Below are 18,048 nucleotides of genomic sequence, written 5' to 3' on the forward strand. Positions count from 1 at the left end.
AAACCTCAGTGTGTTTTTTTCCTTGTATTTCTTCTTTGATAGGGTTCTGAAGGCCGAGAATGACTTGGTCAAGACTGTTGGACAAGCAAAACATGTATGGTATGCATGTTTGGATGCATGTTTGGTCTTTGGATGGCACCAGAGCATTGCAATATGTCATGGGTATTCATTTGCCCCTCTTTCTCCATCCCATTGTTTCTTCGCTTATGTCGTTTAACATAATTTCCTTCTGTTAGTTAGAAGTTAGTGATTGGACCATTTAAACGCAAATTGAAAGCTGTAGGGACCAGAGTGACAAAATTAGAACTTTGGGGATCAGCATGAAAAAAATGGTTAAAAGTCTAGTGATATAAGCATCATATGACTAGAAGCATATCTCGTATATTTGGAATAATTAGAGAATGCTTATAGTAAAGAAAGTGAGGGTAATGAATTTTAGGTTTATGACTTGTGTTTCCACTAATCATATAATGAGAATACTAAATCAATTTTGTTAGATTGAAAATATAAGCATGACAAAATAAAATTATTGATAGTGTCATTTTTTTTTTTTGCTGTAAATGACAATAATATACAAATTATATTTACTTTTGGATTATATTTAAAATCATGGGACTAAGATATTTTAAAAATATTACATAGTAAAGTAAAAATTTTAAGAATCTAAGAATACAAAATGAGAGATGAATAAAAAAACATCAGAACTTTCAATGAAAATTTTGTTAAAAGTAGCATTGCTTTAAGAAAGTGACGGAAAAAATTGCTTTGAGGTAGTGTAATAGTTCTTTTCATGTAACCGTATTAGGGTGGTGGTTTTGCATTCATATGGACAAAGCAATTTGAATGGATGGACCCCTAAATCAATGAGAGGCTTTTTGATTGATGATATATATATATATATTGTCCCAAAGTAATTTATCTTTTTATGTAACCATATTAGGATGGTGGTTTTGCATTCATATGAACAAAGCAATTTGAATGGATGAACCCCTAAATCAATGAGGCTTTTTGATTGATGATATATATATATATATATATATATATATGTATATTGTCCCAAAGTAATTTATCAAAAAAAAAAAATTTGAATACTGACCCAAAGTATATGCACAAAATCTATTTTTCAAATTCCTATGCTTTTAAGTCAGCCTTATTATTTTTGCAAATTTCCTTATTAATATAACTTTCTTCTTCTTCTCTCCTTTTTTTTTTCTTTTTTTTCTTTTTATTTATATTTATTTATTTATTTTGTGTGGCAGATATATGGACTAACAAGGCTCTTTTATCCGAGTCAAGCATAACAACAAAAGAACACAGGAAAAAGGTCAAAAACACGGCCAACAATCTAATCCCAGTGTTCTGGTTGTACTAGGTTAAAATGTAATTTAATCTAGTTTTTATGTTTTAACTTATATTCGGCTAATACTTAGAATTCTGCCTCCCCTTTCCCAACTTATTAGTTTTTAGTTACTTCACATACTCGTTAAGATTTTAGCTAAACAGAATGATCTTCCATCCTTACTTCGCTTTCCAAAATTACCAAATCCAAGCTTTACCATTCTTATATATATATATATATGTTTTGCTTATCTTCTAATGGTGGAGGGGATTAGCTATTTTGGTTAATTAAATTCTTCCTGGTGCAAACCTAATATATTTCAAGTGATGCCCAGTATCCAACCCATTGTGCATTTTAACATTTGCAAATATCATAGCATTATACATTGGAACACATTCTCATCACTTAACTGCACACCACATCAGAGTAAAAACCAATAGTCCGCCTTTGACAGTCCTGAATACTTAGCAATTCCACGTCAAAAACTTCAAATTGCTTTGCGCTGAAAAAGGTGGAGGGTCCGACCTGTAGAACATATAGGCATTTCTTTTATCATGTTGTGTTTCAAATGTTTATGCATTATATCTAGTAAAAAGAAAAAAGCACACATTCTTGCATTCTATCTCACTACTCGCGAAGGGTGGAAAGATTTTAATTGATTAGGGCGTGCTGTAGTGTTGTGTTTGTGATTAGCAAGAAACAGTGTAACAGAATTTGTGCCAGACTGAGAAACATCCAATTCGTAATCTATAGGATTACTACTTGTATCATAAACAGCTGAGAAACATAACCATCGGATTTGATTCGTTCTCATTAGGCATGAGATGGATTGTGAAACCTCGACTAGACTTTCGCTTTAGTCCCCACATGATTCCTATATAGGTTTCATCTGATGAAGATAATATATTCTCTTGATTTATCTTTTTGAGGACTGAAATACATGTTCTGTATCTAGTCTTCTCCTAAGGGTATGAGAAAGGGGAGCAGCTAAGCGGTAAGGGCGAGTTGATGTAAAGAATGCTTTCTTATATGGTGAACTAGAAGAAAAGGAATATATGAACATTTCTCCTGGTTTTGAGGATATTAGACTGAGGACAAAGTATGTAAGTTTCGGAAGTCGTTATATGGCCTCAAATAGTCTCCAAGGGCTTGATTTGAGAGATTCATTCAGGCTATGCTTAAATATGGTTTCAAACAGAGTTAGGTAGATCACATTTTGTTTGTGAAACATTTCTCATGTGGTAAGATTACAACTCTCATTGTTTATATGGATGACATAATGCTTACAAGCAATGATAGTGAGGAAATACCCCTGTTGCAGAAATATTTAGCTCGTGAGTCAAAGTTGAAATATTTTCTGGGAATCAAAGTTGCTCGCTTTAAGGATGAGATTTTCATCTCACAAAGGAAATATGTTCTTGATCTTTTGAAAGAAACAGGGATGCTTGGATGTAAGGCTTGTGATACCTCACTAGAACCTAATCAGAAACTTGGTGATGATGAAGGAGGAGCAGCTGTTGATAAGGGGAGTTATCAACGACTAGTGGGTAAGCTCATTTACTTATTTCACTCTCATCCTGATATTGTTATTGTTGTCAATATGGTTTGCCACTGTAGAAATTGAATGTATAAAAAGAAATAGAGAATTGTATTATTGATTGATATTGATTAATGTTATATATATTACAATGATTCATGATTCCTATATATAGAAGAGGGTGAGTGTGTAGTAGGTAAGGAGTAGGTGAAGTGGAGGTGGTAGTGGTGTAGTGGGTTAGGTTTAGTGGAGTAGGTGAGGTGGTAGTGGTGTAGTGGGTTAGGTTTAGTGGAGTAGGTTTTAGTGGGTGAAGTAGGTGATAGTGGTGTAGGTGGTAGTGGTGTAGTGGGTTAGGTTTAGTGGAGTAGGTGAGGTGGTAGTGGTGTAGTGGGTTAGGTTTAGTGGAGTAGGTTTAAGTGGGTGAAGTAGGTGATAGGTTTTAACAGCCCCCCGCAAACTCAAGGGGGATAGGAACTAGCCAACTTGAGTTTGGAGAGAGTAACAAAACAAGAAAATAGACGAATACATAAAAGAAAAGAGGATAGGAGACACTGTATGGTCGTGTCAGACCGATGGTGAAGACACTGTATGGTGGTGTCATAACGTTGTAGAGGACACTGTATGGGGGTGTCATAACGTTGTAGAGGACACTGTATGGTGGTGTCATAACGGTGTAGAGGACACTGGATGGCGGTGTAAGACCGATGTAGAAGACAGTTTATGGGGTCATGTCGGACCGTTGTAGTAGACAATGTTGTGACAGTTGTTGTGACAGTTTACAGAGTCTTGCTGGACCCTTATAGAAACTAACCCGAATCAATGTCGGGACAGTTTACAGAGTCTTGTCGGACCCTTGAAGGAGCTAACCGGAATCAAGGTCGGGACAGTTTACAGAGTCTTGTCGGACCCTTAAAAAATACACTGTATGATGGTGTATATAGGCTGCCCAAATATATATATATATATGGATATATATAGTGAGCCCTCAAAAGTCGCGCCCTCAAAAGGCTCGCCCACTTCATCAAAAGGCGTGCCCGACAGAAAGCGTCGAGCCATCAAAAAGTGAGCCGGAGACGCGGCGAGGCACGTGAGCGACAGAGTGGCGTGTCGGCCGCGTCGTCAGTGTCGATATAAACCAATGCGAAGGCTGTGGAAACCAAACCAGGCTGAAACCTCTGAACTTTGTCAGACTGAAACACTCTGAAAATACTCTGGATCCAACCCTTCTCTAAAAAACTCTGCGTTTTCGGAAAGAGAAACTTTGTAACACTTTATAGCCCAGAAAATGGCCTCTTCTTCCCGGAGTCTGCTCACTCTCTTTCCAGACCTCAATGAGTCAACAAGAGAGATAACTGGTGCGGTGGCCAGTGAACCTCAACCAAACACCTCTGGTTTTGCTCCGTTGAACTTTCCGATGCGGTCGGTGGAGCAAAAAATGGCGGTGCAAACTGATATTGAGACCAATCAGTATACTCTGAAGTCATGTGTGGAAACCATGACTGCGGTCACAAACTTATCGCACCGGCTGCAGAGCAGGACAAATGAGGTGCAACAGTTAAACTCCCAGCTGGCTCTGCTCCAACGCATGTATAAGGATGTGCGAGCAGAGATAAGTGTGCTAAAGGCAGAAAACAAGGAGCTGAAGCGGAAGGCCACCGTGATGTTCCGATTTGGAGGTCCACCATATGCTGTAGTGGAGGAGCAGGGAGGAGTGATCGTGCCCAGTGGAGTGGGAAACACGGAGGCAACACCGTCAAGGACCGCCCAGGACGGAGGCAAGAAGAAAAGACCGGCGGAATAGGCGAAGAAGTGAGGTCGGTGGGTGGCCGTCGGCAGAAAAGAAAACAAATCTTTGGGTGTTTGTGTTTTGGTTTTTTTTTTTTTTTTTTTTGTGTGTGTGTAAAATTGTGATCGGGGTTGATCCCTGAGATGAATAAAATATGGTTTGGTGTGCAAAACTATATATATATATATATTTTTTTTTTTTTTTGTGAAAAATGGAACACAAAAAAAAAGATAAGATAAATGAATAAAAATTCTATTTTGTGGTGAGGGAGTCGGTGAGGGAGGTGCAAAAGGTGATTAAAAGAAATAAATAAATAAAGAGTGTGATGATGGATATGGGTATAGATGTAATAAAGGAATGAAAAGAAAGAAATAAATAAAGAAAGAAAAGAAGAAAAGAAAATGGGTTTGTGAATCTGTGCAATATGTTATAATAAACATATATATATATAGATATATATTAAAATAAAAGAAAGTTGAGTGGGTTGATTTAAAAAAAGGATTGTGGGTTTGAAAGTGGAAAATAAAGAAAAGAAAAGAAAGGGGATCATGTGGTGAAAGAAAAAGGAGCTGTGGGTTTGAAAAAGTAAAGTGAGAGAGAGAAATTTCGTTGCAAGTTTTCTGACTCTTCTCAAAAACAACACAGCAGTGTTAAACTCCACAAATGCCTTCTCTGGATCTTGATTCCTCAGAAAATTCTTTCCAGATTTCAAATGGGAAATCAATTCATGCTTCCTTGGATCAACAATTACTTCATTTTCTTGTATTCTACCACTAACAGGAGCATAACTCAGAGTGGGGGCATAAGACTCGATCTTTGCTTGCCTTCTTAGTGCTGCATTGATCTGGCGCAACTGCTCATTCAGCCGTTCCAATTCTCCTCTCCTGTGTCTTGCAAGCAGTCCTCCAACTGTGGCCCCTACAAGGGCTACAAATAGCAGTAAGGGCATGTCGAAAGCAGATCTATCAGCCTCACATGTTTCTGCCAGAGCTTCAAAAGGCATACGCAACATCAAGGCATTAGTGACAATAAGTGCCACGGCTGGGGATCTTACAGGAACCATCACCTGAGCAACTAAGTCTTCCAGAGTGGTGTCATAATCTACTTGTGTATGGACAGTATCACAAGTTCCTTCTGATACAGAGGTGTTGACATCATTTACTCCTGTAAGCATAGACCAACTGCCTAGCAGTGGCAAAGACATGGAGTTTGAGAGGAATTTGGCCGGAGGAAGATGAGCGGCGGTGAAATACGGCGGCGGAGTGAGGGCGTGTAGAAAACTTTAGCGGAATTTGGTTGAGGTCCGGCGGACGGCTAAGGTGAGGTTGCCGCCCGCCGGTGAAGCGAAAATATTAGGTTCTAAACCTGCTCTGATACCATGTAGAAATTGAATGTATAAAAAGAAATAGAGAATTGTATTATTGATTGATATTGATTAATGTTATATATATTACAATGATTCATGATTCCTATATATAGAAGAGGGTGAGTGTGTAGTAGGTAAGGAGTAGGTGAAGTGGAGGTGGTAGTGGTGTAGTGGGTTAGGTTTAGTGGAGTAGGTGAGGTGGTAGTGGTGTAGTGGGTTAGGTTTAGTGGAGTAGGTTTAAGTGGGTGAAGTAGGTGATAGTGGTGTAGGTGGTAGTGGTGTAGTGGGTTAGGTTTAGTGGAGTAGGTGAGGTGGTAGTGGTGTAGTGGGTTAGGTTTAGTGGAGTAGGTTTAAGTGGGTGAAGTAGGTGATAGGTTTTAACAGCCACTTTATGTATGCTCCTCATCAAATTCATTTAGAGGCTGTTATGAGAATTCTGAGATACTTGAAATCTTCTTCTAGAAAGGGCCTTTATTTTTCCAAACATGATCACGTAAGAGTGGAAGCTTACACAGATGCTGATTGGGCAGGGTCAATAACTGATAGGAAATCTACATCAGGATATTGTACCTTTGTGGGTGGCAATCTTGTTACTTGGAGGAGTAAGAAACAAAATGTGGTGTGGCTAGATTAAGTGCAAAAGTTGAGTTTAGAGCTATGGCACAAGGTGTGTATGAATTCTTGAGGATCAGACTGTTGTTGAGTGATCTGGGGATGGGCCAGACAGGCTTTATGCGGCTATATTTTGATAATAAGACTACCATCAACATAACTCACAATCCTGTTCAACATGACAGGGATAAAATATGTTGAGATTGATCGCCACTTCATCAAGGAGAAACTCACCAGTAGCATGATATGTATTTCTTTTAAGAAGTTAGGCGAACAACTTGCAGACATCCTCACCAAGGGAGTTGGGAGTAAACCATTTCATGACATTCTAAACAAGCTGGGCATGCGAGACATTTTTGCACTAACTTGAGGGGGAGTGTTAAAATATTTCCTTATTTTCTTGTTAAAATATTTCCTTATTTAGATTATATTGTGATTCCATAATCAGTCACTCAATCAATCAATATAAAATGTGATTCCTTAATTAGTGCCTTAGGGCTTCCTTTTGTAACAGTTGATTGATTGATATAAAAGGTGATGATATCATAACCATCACCCAAGTTTTGTATTCTCTTAAATTACAGAGTGAACCTGTAACAATTGCCAAGTGTTACAAATAAGAATTCATGAAGCTCTTACAAACCCTAAACCTCGCCAGAGGCAAGGTTTGAACCCCCAACCTCACATTTGAGAGTGTTGGGGTTGTGCCATTGGACTATACAAGCCCTTGGATTATCTTGATTTATTAAACCAGTGGATGGAACAACACTGTTGTGGAATGCAATAGTAAAGTGAAAATTTCTAGAAATTATGTGAAAGCCTAGTTAAAACAAGCAGTAAGACATCCTAACACTGCCTAGTTAACAATAACAAATTAGGAAGCAAAAAAAATAAAGTATGAACAAGGTTAAAAGGCAAAAATAAGTAAAAAAGTACATGGCACTCACAGGCGGTCCAAGTTCTGGAGGAATAATTATTCTCCTTTTCCCTCCGGGCCTCATGTCTTGAATTCCTTCTTCAAATCCTGCATAAATTATCTTCATTTTTAGCTACTTCTCTTTGTATTCATAATTGAATTGCACAACATGACGAATATTAATTGCTAGAACATATTTTGGTCACCTGGAACAAGTGCTTTAGTCCCCATTCGAATTTTGGCAGGAGTGCCCTGTAAGTAGGTGCTGTCAATACGACGGCCTGATTCATTATAACCAACATAGTGAAAAGTCACCTGCCAATACACTTCAATTCAGTAACGCAGCTAATGATTCATTAGTAAATCAGTATTCTTGTGTTCTATTTTTTTTCATTTTTTTTAGTGGTCTAGCTTTCATTCACATGTCACAAGCATTTTATTGAAGACTTAAAGTAATTTCACTCCAAGAGCACCAGTTTACTGGAAAAATTCATTATGGACATCAGTGAAAAGATTGCTAGGTCAAAATTGCACCATTACTGCTTAGAGGCCATTTCTGAGAAAGGATGGGTTAATGCCATTGATTTGACCTGAACCCTTGACAAATAGACTTTAGTAGGATTTGTGTGCTTTAATAGCATTTTCGGATGTATCCATTTGATTAGAAAGAATTGATGAAGATCATGGAAGAAGAAAAAGGACAAATTTGAAATTTCATATAAAGCATGTTTGGGCCATCAATGATTGAAGTTTTGAAATAATTTTGAGTCTTATTTGTATTTATGATAATGCATTACATTGCTAGACAGGTTTATACTATAATATTATGTTTAGCGTATAAATATGTGTAATTTTAATGATTCAAAAAGAGTTAATATTAATTAATGAAAATTAAAGATTATGGGCTTGTTTGGTTTGTTTTTGGGAGAGTTGTTTTTGAAAAAAATTTTGGGGAGAGAGTTTAGAATTTTTTTTGGTTTGTTTGGTTGTATATTTTGAAAGTAGTTTTGGAGTTTGGGATGATTTGATATTTTGTTGTAATTGAGTAGATGTGTGTGAGAGAAAAAGTGATTGAGAAGGAGAGAGGAGAGAGAAAAAGTGATTGATTGATATGTAAGAGAGAGAAAGTGATTTTGGAAATTTTTTGAGAAAAATCTCAACCCAAACAATTTTTTGGAAATTTTTTTCTAAAACTCATCTCTAAAATTCAAACCAAACATACCCTATGTTTTTGTGTGATTGGTCTAACCCTTGTGAGGGTGAAGCACCTATTTCTCTCTCTCCTTCTTCTCCTTCTCTTTGCACACATACCCTAATTACTATTCAACGCCCTCTAAAAGTGCACTTTTCAGCCCCAATAATCACATCCCATCACCCCCAAATTAACCCTAATCCCCTTCTCCAACTTCTTAGCCTTCAATTTACCATTCAAACCCTAAATTACTCACTATTTTGGCTCTTAAATGACCTCTATTCTGAAAATTCAGCAAGCTGTCCTACATCAAGAATATATGGTGATACTTGGCTGAAATAACAGAAATATGATGGTTGTTTACAGATAGAAATAAATTGGATAGAGAACAAAGATGTTGAAAAGGATTTCAGTACTGACATGACATTGTAGATAAGTGGACACATGTTTGGAGACTATACCAATGAATATGAGGAAGCATATTTCAAAAGAGAAACCCTCTAAGAGCATATTTCAGCTGGGAAATGCATGCAGGCAAGTTGGCAGTCAGAATATGAGGAAGTATTTCCTTTTGCACTGTTTTCCACATACGATAGTGTGAAAAATAGGCATTATGATATACAGCAATACTTGAGCTTTGCAAAGCTATCATTCCCATATGCCTTTTGCTTTCCTTTCACACTGTTTTCCACATACAGCAATGTGAAAAATAGGCATTATGATATACAACAATACTTGAGCTTTGCAAAGCTATCATTCTCATATGGCATTTGCAGATGATACTATGATATTTTGTGGAGCTATTGAGGTGGATTTGAGATTTCTGAGCTGTGGTTTACTCTACTTTGAGGCAGTCTCCAGATCACAGGTTAACTTGGCGATGAACGAGCTCATCTCAGTGGGCCATGCGGAGAATGTAGAAATTTTGGCTCTGTATTTGGGGTGTTGGGTTGAGGCTTTTTACCTTCATCTTATTTGGGTCTTCTGCTTGGAGCTTCTTTAAAGCTACAACAGTTTAGGTCCGGTGGTTGAGAGATTCGAGAGGAGGTTGACCACATGGAAAAAAGGAATAATTGTCTAATGGTGGGGTGACTCTTATTAAGAGCACATTGTCTAGCCTTCCTAATTCAATTCCTTGTTTACTATCCCATTTAGGTGGTTTATAGATTGGAAAAATTGATGAGGGATTTCTTTTGGGGAGGTTTGGGGAATGAGTTTTAAGAATCACCTCATAGATTGGAAGGTTTTGCATATGCCCAAGGAAGGGGTGTGTTGGGCATAAAAGATGTGTCTGTTTAACAAGACCTTGCTACGGAAGTGGCTGTTAGATTCTCTACTAAAAATGAGAGTTTATGGACCGTGGTGGTTAAGTATGGGTGTTATAGGGGGGAGTGGTGCAAGGGGGGTCTATTAAAGGGCCCTATGGGGCGGGGTGTGGAAAAGAATCGTGATGGTCTAGAATGAGTGGATGACTTCTTAAAGTATAAGATCACCTCTATTAAGATAAGTAATGGGCAGAGAGTGCGGTTTTGACAACACTTTTGGTGTGGGCATAGACTGCTAAGGGAAGCATTTCCAGACCTCTTTAGCATTGCAGTGGACAAGGGTGCTCTTATTGTGGATTGCTAGACTTTAGATTTAGAAGGTGTCGTTATAGATTCTGTTGTTTAGGAGATTGTTACATGATTGGGCGATTGGCTCAGTGACTATGAAGTATGGATACTTCGAAAAATATGCCGTACCCGGGTACTTAACGGTGTATGGTACTTCTACATACGTACTAGGTATACGAAACACGTATCCAAATTTTTTTTTCTTAATTTTTGGCGTATTTAGACGTACCTAGTATATACCCAAACCGTATCGTATATACTCAAGCCGTATCGTACCTTAATTGAAACAATATTTTTTTCTACTATAGAGATAAAACTCTTTTCACTAGATATCTTTTTTGTTTTTTGTTTTATGCTTTAGTACGATTTTAAAATTAAACTATGGTTTATAAGTTATTTAATATATTGACATTTAATTTTGATATATACCTTTACTTTTGGCATTAAATGTAAATTATAGGTTGGATCCTAACAAATTAAACCATTTAATTAATTTTTACATTATTCTAAATTAAAAACAAATGTTTTTTTTACAAGCGTACCAAGCCGTATCGTACCCTAATTTTTTTGAATTTTACCGTATCGACGTACCCGTATCGTACTAGTACTCATACCAGTACCCGTGCTTCATAGCTTAGTGGTGACTGGTGGAGTTGATTCGCTTGCTCTAGAGACTCTATCATGTTACAGGTTGATTTATTTGGCTCATGCCTTGCTATTGACGCTTCATTGGGTGAGGAGATCACAACTTTCCTTGAGAGGGGTACAACATCCAAAAACTCCTAAAGTAGCTTTCTTTGCTTGGATAACTACCAAGGAATTGGGAAATTATTCTTACTATTGATAACTTGAAAAGATTTCCGCTGAGAGATAGAGAGATTCTTGGACTAGTGAGCAGGAGAGTTGGTCACTTAAAAACAAAAAACAACACTTTGTTACCACTTCTTTTTATTTTATTTTTTGATATTTTTCTTTAAAAGGCATCAAAAAGCTTCCATGTTCAGAATATTGCAACACAACGAATACAAAAATTTAATCCCAATGCTACTGGTTGTAGGATTTTGAGCAGTGTGTGGACATCCTCCTATTGGTCCAAAGGCCATGACTGGTAGCAGAACGTGCCCCCTTCCCCAACCAGCTAGTTACTAGGTAGAACTGCAACCTAACAAAGAAGGTATATGGTAAGTTTCGGGAGAGGAAATAGGCAGGCAACTTTTTTCGTGGACCTGAGCTATAGCGCTAGGAGCGGATAGTATTTACCATCACTCTGGTCGCACCTCTAATCCTTATATTCATCTCCCAAATCTTTAAAGGTCACTTAAACATCAATATCCATGCTAGAGTTCAGAAAGGAAAACCATTGCACTCAAAGATTAAAAATAAATAAATAAATAAACAAAAGAAAAACCTGTTGACCATCCTTTGGGCAATCACCTTTACCAACTTCAAAATCCCGGTATATAAGCCCCGAGTCACTCTTTACATAATTTTCTGTTGTCACTACATTGACCTGAAAACCTGATTTAGATCCCCAAATATTGTCAAATTACACACAACATAGAATGTTTATAACAAAAAATATGTTGATTGCAATCAAAGGCGAAACAAACCTTCTCTAACAAAATTTGGGAAGTCTTCAGGAGCATTGTTTTCTCTCTGTACCCTCTTGTTCTGTTCTAGTAAGCGTTTTTCATCATATGGGTTTTTATTTTTTGTCTTCCCAGAAGAAGGCAAAGTCGGAAAAAATCCTAACGACACCAAAAGGAAAAGAAATGTCCGCCTCAAGTTCTTGTTATAATGCAGAACATCTGCATTCTGGACTCTAGCCATACATAAAATGGTTGTTATAAGAAACTAAAAACAATTTAGAAATGTAAAACATAATCCGGGAAATAAAAAATGATTGGAATGCAAATTAATAATCAGTCCTACCCATCATCTTTTATGTTGCACCTTGAGAAAGAACATGTGACGAGCTTCTTTTGAAGAAAAAGCGTTCCAAATGTGGGAGAAGCTGAGAGTATTCTGTGGCTTCTGTCTGCATGAAGTGCAACTAGAAACATGAATACAAGAAATGTTATTTGATTCGTGTTTGAAACCTTATTTGTCGTCATGAGGTGTACGTAGAAGAAACATTATTTGCTTCATGTTTTATTTAGTTTATGATATGACAGAGGAACAGAAAACGTGAAGAGTATTATCAGAGGAGAACACGGGAAACACAACAATGGAAAATTACTTTAAAGATGACTGAAAATTCTAATGAACTATTTCAAAATTTGTCTTATATATAAGTATTGCTTATAAAGGTTTAAGCAACTAAAATCTATAAAAAATCTCTCAATTCACTTTCAGAAGAGCAAACCGTCTCTCCGCATATAGGGATAAGGCTACATGCATTTGACTCTCTCATACCCTTCAATGAAAGGAGTCTCATGCATTGGGACTTTCCTTTGAAGCATATGATGAGACTCGGTAAATGAGAATATGGCATGCTTACAACAACCACTCCAACCCACATAATTGTAACAATCCATTTATTTCTTCATTTCATCCTACCTTCTAAGCTAACAAATAGAGTAAGCATTGAAAGTGCAAATATACCAAGCTCCAAAGATTTATTCTATATCAAGGTAAATTATCTTCATGCGGAATCTATAAATAAAGTGCAACAACATAATACTAGTTCGCCATTATTGGTAAGTAAACCACAATAAATTATTTGTCTTATAAATAAGTAGTATTGCTTTAAAACGTTTTAAATAGCTAAAATCCATTACAAAAAAAAAAAAAGAAAAAAAGAAAAAAAAAACTCATTTAGGTTCAGAAGAGGGAAGCATATGATGAGACTCGCTAAACGAGAGGATGTCATGCTTACAACAATCAGTCCAACCAAGATAATTGTAACAATCCATCTATTTCTTCTTTTCATCCTACCCTCTAAGCTAATAAATAAAACAATACTAAAATAGCAAAATGGTGAGGTCCAAGGATTTAGTCTATATCAAGATAAATAATTTTTACATGGAATCTACCAAGACTGTGTTTGGATCATGAATTTAAGTAGGGATTTAAAAAAAGAAAAAAATAAATAAAAGATGGGTGAAATGTGAGAGCAATGGGGGCAAATTACATATACACCCCTCGAGGTTTGGCTAAATTACAGATACCCCCTGAGGTTTGAGAAATTACGAATTCCCCCCTGAATGCTATATTTGCATAAGAAATTAGGGGGTAATTTGTTATGAAATATAAACCTCAGGGGGTAAATTGTTATGAAAATACAAACCTCAGGGGGCGGGATGTAATTTCCGAAACCTCAGGGGTATCTGTAATTTAACCAAACCTCGAGGGGTGTATATGTAATTTGCCCGAGCAATGGACATGAGAATGCCATAATAAGAATTTTTAGGTTGCATATGGATTTACAGATTTTGAAATGAAAGGATTTGAGCACTAATAGTTCAAGAAGAATAACTCAAATTTAGATATTATGGTTTAGATATGGATTTTAAAATTGAATTTTGGATCTTCACAGTTAGGGATTCAAAATAACTAAATAAAAGTTTCTAAAATCCTTCATGCCAAGAATTATAGTTGTACAAAACAAAGACCATAATAAAATAGTTCTCATTTATCTTGCTCTTTAGTTTCTCAATCTAATCTACCATAACAAAATAATTCTCTTATGTCTCTAATTTATCTTGCCCTTTAGTTTCTCAATCTATCTATAGTAGCTTTCCTATATATTTTTTTTTTATAAAGTTCAACCTCGCTCAAATACCTTCATTTAAAATCCATCTATCCAAACGGAACCTTAATGTGTATTATGTATATCAGAGCTTCATACATGTACTTCCTAGGAAAAAGGATTAGTGTAGTAGCCACAAGACTTGCAAATTTTAAGAGTTAAAAGCTACAAACTAATACTTTGTTTGTTTGGCTCTAGGATTTGTTGAGGAAAAAGGAAAAAGAAAAGAAAGGAAAATTGAGGAGATAATTTGGGATGTGGTTGGGCTAAGAAAATGATGGAAATTTCTCAAAAATGCATTAACCATATACAGGATTTTCATTTTTCCCCCTCAAGAAATCTTAGATGCAAACATAGCACAAAAGCTAACAACCAATTTCGACTTTTAACTCATGAGAGAGAGAGAGAGAGAGAGAGAGAGAGAGAGAGAACAGATAAGATAACATGCCACAAAAGGAGCAAAACCCTTGATATTGTGAATGCACATATCACACATGCAAAATATGTATTAAAAACCCACAAAATCTCCAAAAACTTATCAAGTTTAAATACTATATTTTTACAACCTAGAACAAGCTTTGACTTTGGAAATTTGAGAATTGTAGATTTAGACCTCTATCACACATATTCATTCACGTGCCGAATCTTTCTTACCCTTTTTTTTCTTCTGGAAACTCATACAATTTTCCCCAGAACCAAACATCACAACACCCGGTACAGAGAATTGACGATTTCTAGAAACCCAATTACAATTTCAATGCCTAAAACTTGAACAACTTGTGCGTGTGTTAGAGAGAGAGAGAGAGAGAGAGAGAAGTTACATGTAGAAAATGGAGTGGGGAGAGTTGAGGAGAGAATCAACATGAAGATGGCTTTGTGGGTTTCTTCTTCTTCTTTAGCCAAACGATAAAAATAGCCGTTCCTTGAAAAGTCTCTCTCTCTCTCTCTCTCTCTCTCCAAAGTCCAACCTTTTATCATCTACGGTTTGGCAGTGTACCTTCTTTGGCGAAGGATAAAATTTGATTTTTTAAATTAAAATTTACAAAAAAAAAAAAAATAAAAAATAAAATAATCAATAAAATAAAATATCACATTAAAATCTATAATTATTTTATTCTTTTTTTTCACAAATATCACATTCAATTACAAAAAAATCCAACCATCTTTTCAAACATAAAAATTTTAGTATACTAAAATAGCTAAAAATTAAAATAACCCACAAAAATAGTCAACTTTCTAAACAAGGCTCGTGTATAAAACATAAACTAATTACGTTGGGTAAATTACACTGACACCCTACGAGCGTTCTCTTTAATACAGATTCTCTTTTCACATTTAAAAATTTATATATGTATATACATATTTTTGAGATTTGTAATCCCGTTACAAATTATTTCTTGAATTTCTGATGTTATGTCTTAAATTTTTTAAATGACCGCATTATCTTTTTTCTTACAATTTTTTCTTCATATCATCATGATTACATTTTATAACTTTTTATCATTAAATTCTATTTGAACATATTCTTATTGAGTGATGATATACAAACATAAATTTTATGTATAATTTTCAAACACAATGGTACGACTTAATGGTGAACTTTTACTTTAAAACAAAACACACATAAACATGATAAATATTTACAACAATATCACTATCACAACATTTTTTGTATAAATTTTTATATATGAGTATAATTTTTCGTTTTTATTTCTACCATTATATTTAGATTAGATCAATTTAATATATATATATACTAAAAAAGTATAAAGTTTGTACAAATTTTTTTTTTAAAAAAATCCATTAAATACAATAAAATAAGATGTATTGAATTTTTGTATTTTTGTATGTATATATATATATATATTTGTATTTGGTGAATTTTAAAAAAAAATCACAAAATATTATACTTCTTAAGTATATCTAGATTAGGTGTATCTAAAACATAATTTTTTTAAAATATTAAAAAAATTCAGTGAAAATAAAAAAAATATAAAAAATAATTTTTTGTGTAAGTTAAACCAAAGAAGATGAATGTTATTTCTCTTGAAATGACATGAATAAAATATCTGTATTATTTTATTATTTTATATATATAAAGGTTAAGGGATAAATATGTCATTTTAATATGACAGGGGGGTAAGCATAATTTTTCAAAAGTGAGGGAAGATCTGTATTAAATAGAAACCTCAAAGAGTGTTACTGTAATTTATCCAATTAAGTTTTATACACGATCAACCAATAGAAATTGATTACATCAACCAAATTACGTAGGTCCCAAACAATAATGCTACGCGTACACACATTACCAAACACATAATTAAACATAGAAATCGTTCATCTGGATGACCTGATTGTTGACCGGTTAGAGTTTGTTGACCACGGCTATCATCTTTTCCACTACGGTTGTCATCTTGTCGATTAGTAGACCACTCGGTCATCCTAGCGGTTGTCCGGATGAACAATTTTTATGTTTAATTTTGTGTTTGGATATTTTTGTGCGTAGTATTATTGGGGTTCCAAAATTTCCATCCACAGACATATACACCCATCATTATCTAATTTGTCACTCACCTTTCTTTCTCTACAGTCACGTCTACTGATTACTGCCCTATCTTTTTTCTTTCTCTCTCTTCCAGACACTACTATTGGCCAACCACCGTCCCTTCTCTCGGCTACTACCATCGACGATTGCCTTCTCCTATCATTTCCCTTTCTTTCTCCCCATCAACTACCACTATGCCCCTTATCACGTATCTTCTAATTCCGTCCATCCCCTGTTTTTCACTCTCTTCTGCCACTACCCTGAAACCTTCCCTTGCAACCTCTTTTTGCTAACAAGTTTGATGCTGGTCCAATGATGTTCATGGTGAAGGTTTGTAGCATTGATGATTTTTTTGAAATTACAAATATTTCCATTTCAATTTATATCCAAATGTCCAACACAATCACAAAATTATACACAAAATAATCGATTTGTTGGTTGGCGCTTGATTGTAGGAGTAAAAATGAGAGGGATAAGAAGAGACAATAAAGGAACAAGATCTTTTCTTTCATTTTTTGATCCCTCTGTCTTTCTTTCTAAAAGATAACTTTACCAAATTTCTTAACTTTCTCTCTTTAGTTCTTGTCTGAACACCCCTATACACTCAAATCCGTTGGTCTTGCCGCCGTAGTGCTTTGGAGAAAAGTGTAGAACTCGTAAAGGTGAACATTCTAATAAAAAAGGTTGTCATTTTTGGCTTCGTCAAAAGTTGGTTCTTGTTCTTCTCTCATTCTAACCTCAAGGTTGGGATTTCTTCAATATTTTGTATGATTCTTAGCCATGTTATGTGTTCCTTGAAAAGTGCAGTGATTTGGGAGTAGTGGATTTGATTTAGGGTTTGGTTATGGAAATATAAAAGAGGGGTTTTCAAATGGATTCATGGAAAGTGTTGTAGAAATGAGTATATTATTAAGTTGTGTTGAAACATAAAAAATTTCTCCTTTAAATGTGTTTTTGAAAGGAACAGATGCTTTGTTGGAAATCATTGGTTTTGAACTAAGAATAAAGGGAAAGATATTGGCTCTGTTTGTTTATGTTTTCAAACTAGTTTTCTGCATATAGGTTTGAGTAGGGCTGGGCGTAGGGTTATTCGAACCGCCCAAACCGCCCTACCCGATCCGAACCGCACGCGTGTGGGCGGTTTCGCAAACACATAAGGGTATGGTGCGGTTTGGATTTTATACAAATTTCGAGTTGCAGGCGGGTTGCGGGTTTGACCCGCACCCGCCCAACCTGCCCGCATTAAATTAATTTTCCCCCCTCTTTCGAATCTAACCGTCCATCTCATGATCTCACCATCTCACTCACCTCATCTATAACAAACAAAACAAAAAACCCTAATCGCTGTCCTCACTTTCTCAGTCAGTCTTATCTCTTCTCATCACTATCTC

General features: G+C 35.7%; 1 protein-coding gene and 1 long non-coding RNA gene across 5 annotated transcripts; one reads left to right on the plus strand and one right to left on the minus strand.

Annotated features, from left to right (window-relative positions):
* Positions 1-42: 42 nt before the first annotated feature.
* On the plus strand, positions 43-1,626 carry LOC145790768 (uncharacterized). The gene is made up of 2 exons (XR_014329931.1): positions 43-162; positions 1,260-1,626. It is a non-coding gene; the product is annotated as an uncharacterized LOC145790768 (long non-coding RNA).
* A 12-nt stretch (positions 1,627-1,638) lies between these two features.
* Positions 1,639-17,986, minus strand: LOC114297766 (FKBP-like peptidyl-prolyl cis-trans isomerase family protein). Of its 4 annotated transcripts, none has more exons than XM_028242234.2 (7): positions 14,934-17,986; positions 12,294-12,399; positions 11,972-12,183; positions 11,770-11,879; positions 7,763-7,871; positions 7,588-7,664; positions 1,639-1,864 (listed from the first exon to the last, which is right to left on the minus strand). In XM_028242234.2, the coding sequence occupies exons 1-7, from the start codon at positions 15,088-15,090 to the stop codon at positions 1,745-1,747; spliced, it is 891 nt and encodes a 296-aa protein (XP_028098035.2). In that variant the 5' UTR covers positions 15,091-17,986; the 3' UTR covers positions 1,639-1,744. The 4 variants fall into 4 exon arrangements, with proteins under 4 accessions (XP_028098035.2, XP_028098033.2, XP_028098040.2 ...); XM_028242232.2 differs by having other exon boundaries at positions 12,294-12,414; XM_028242239.2 differs by having other exon boundaries at positions 11,972-12,176; positions 12,315-12,399; positions 14,934-15,099.
* Positions 17,987-18,048: the final 62 nt, after the last annotated feature.

The sequence above is a fragment of the Camellia sinensis genome, chromosome 5 (genome assembly GCF_055761805.1).
Source record: "Camellia sinensis isolate YWXY chromosome 5, ASM5576180v1, whole genome shotgun sequence".
Taxonomy (NCBI): domain Eukaryota; kingdom Viridiplantae; phylum Streptophyta; class Magnoliopsida; order Ericales; family Theaceae; genus Camellia; species Camellia sinensis.

What these genes read in the sequence shown, in the direction of transcription:
- LOC114297766 (XM_028242232.2), bottom strand. Translation starts at nt 15,090, where the DNA reads ATGATAAAAGGTTGGACTTTGGAGAGAGAGAGAGAGAGAGAGAGAGAC. An exon ending in CCCAAATTTTGTTAGAGAAG is followed by an intron (nt 11,880 to 11,971) that starts GTTTGTTTCGCC and finishes GATCTAAATCAG; the next exon opens with GTTTTCAGGTCAATGTAGTG. An exon ending in CTCCAGAACTTGGACCGCCT is followed by an intron (nt 1,865 to 7,587) that starts GTGAGTGCCATG and finishes TATGTTCTACAG; the next exon opens with GTCGGACCCTCCACCTTTTT.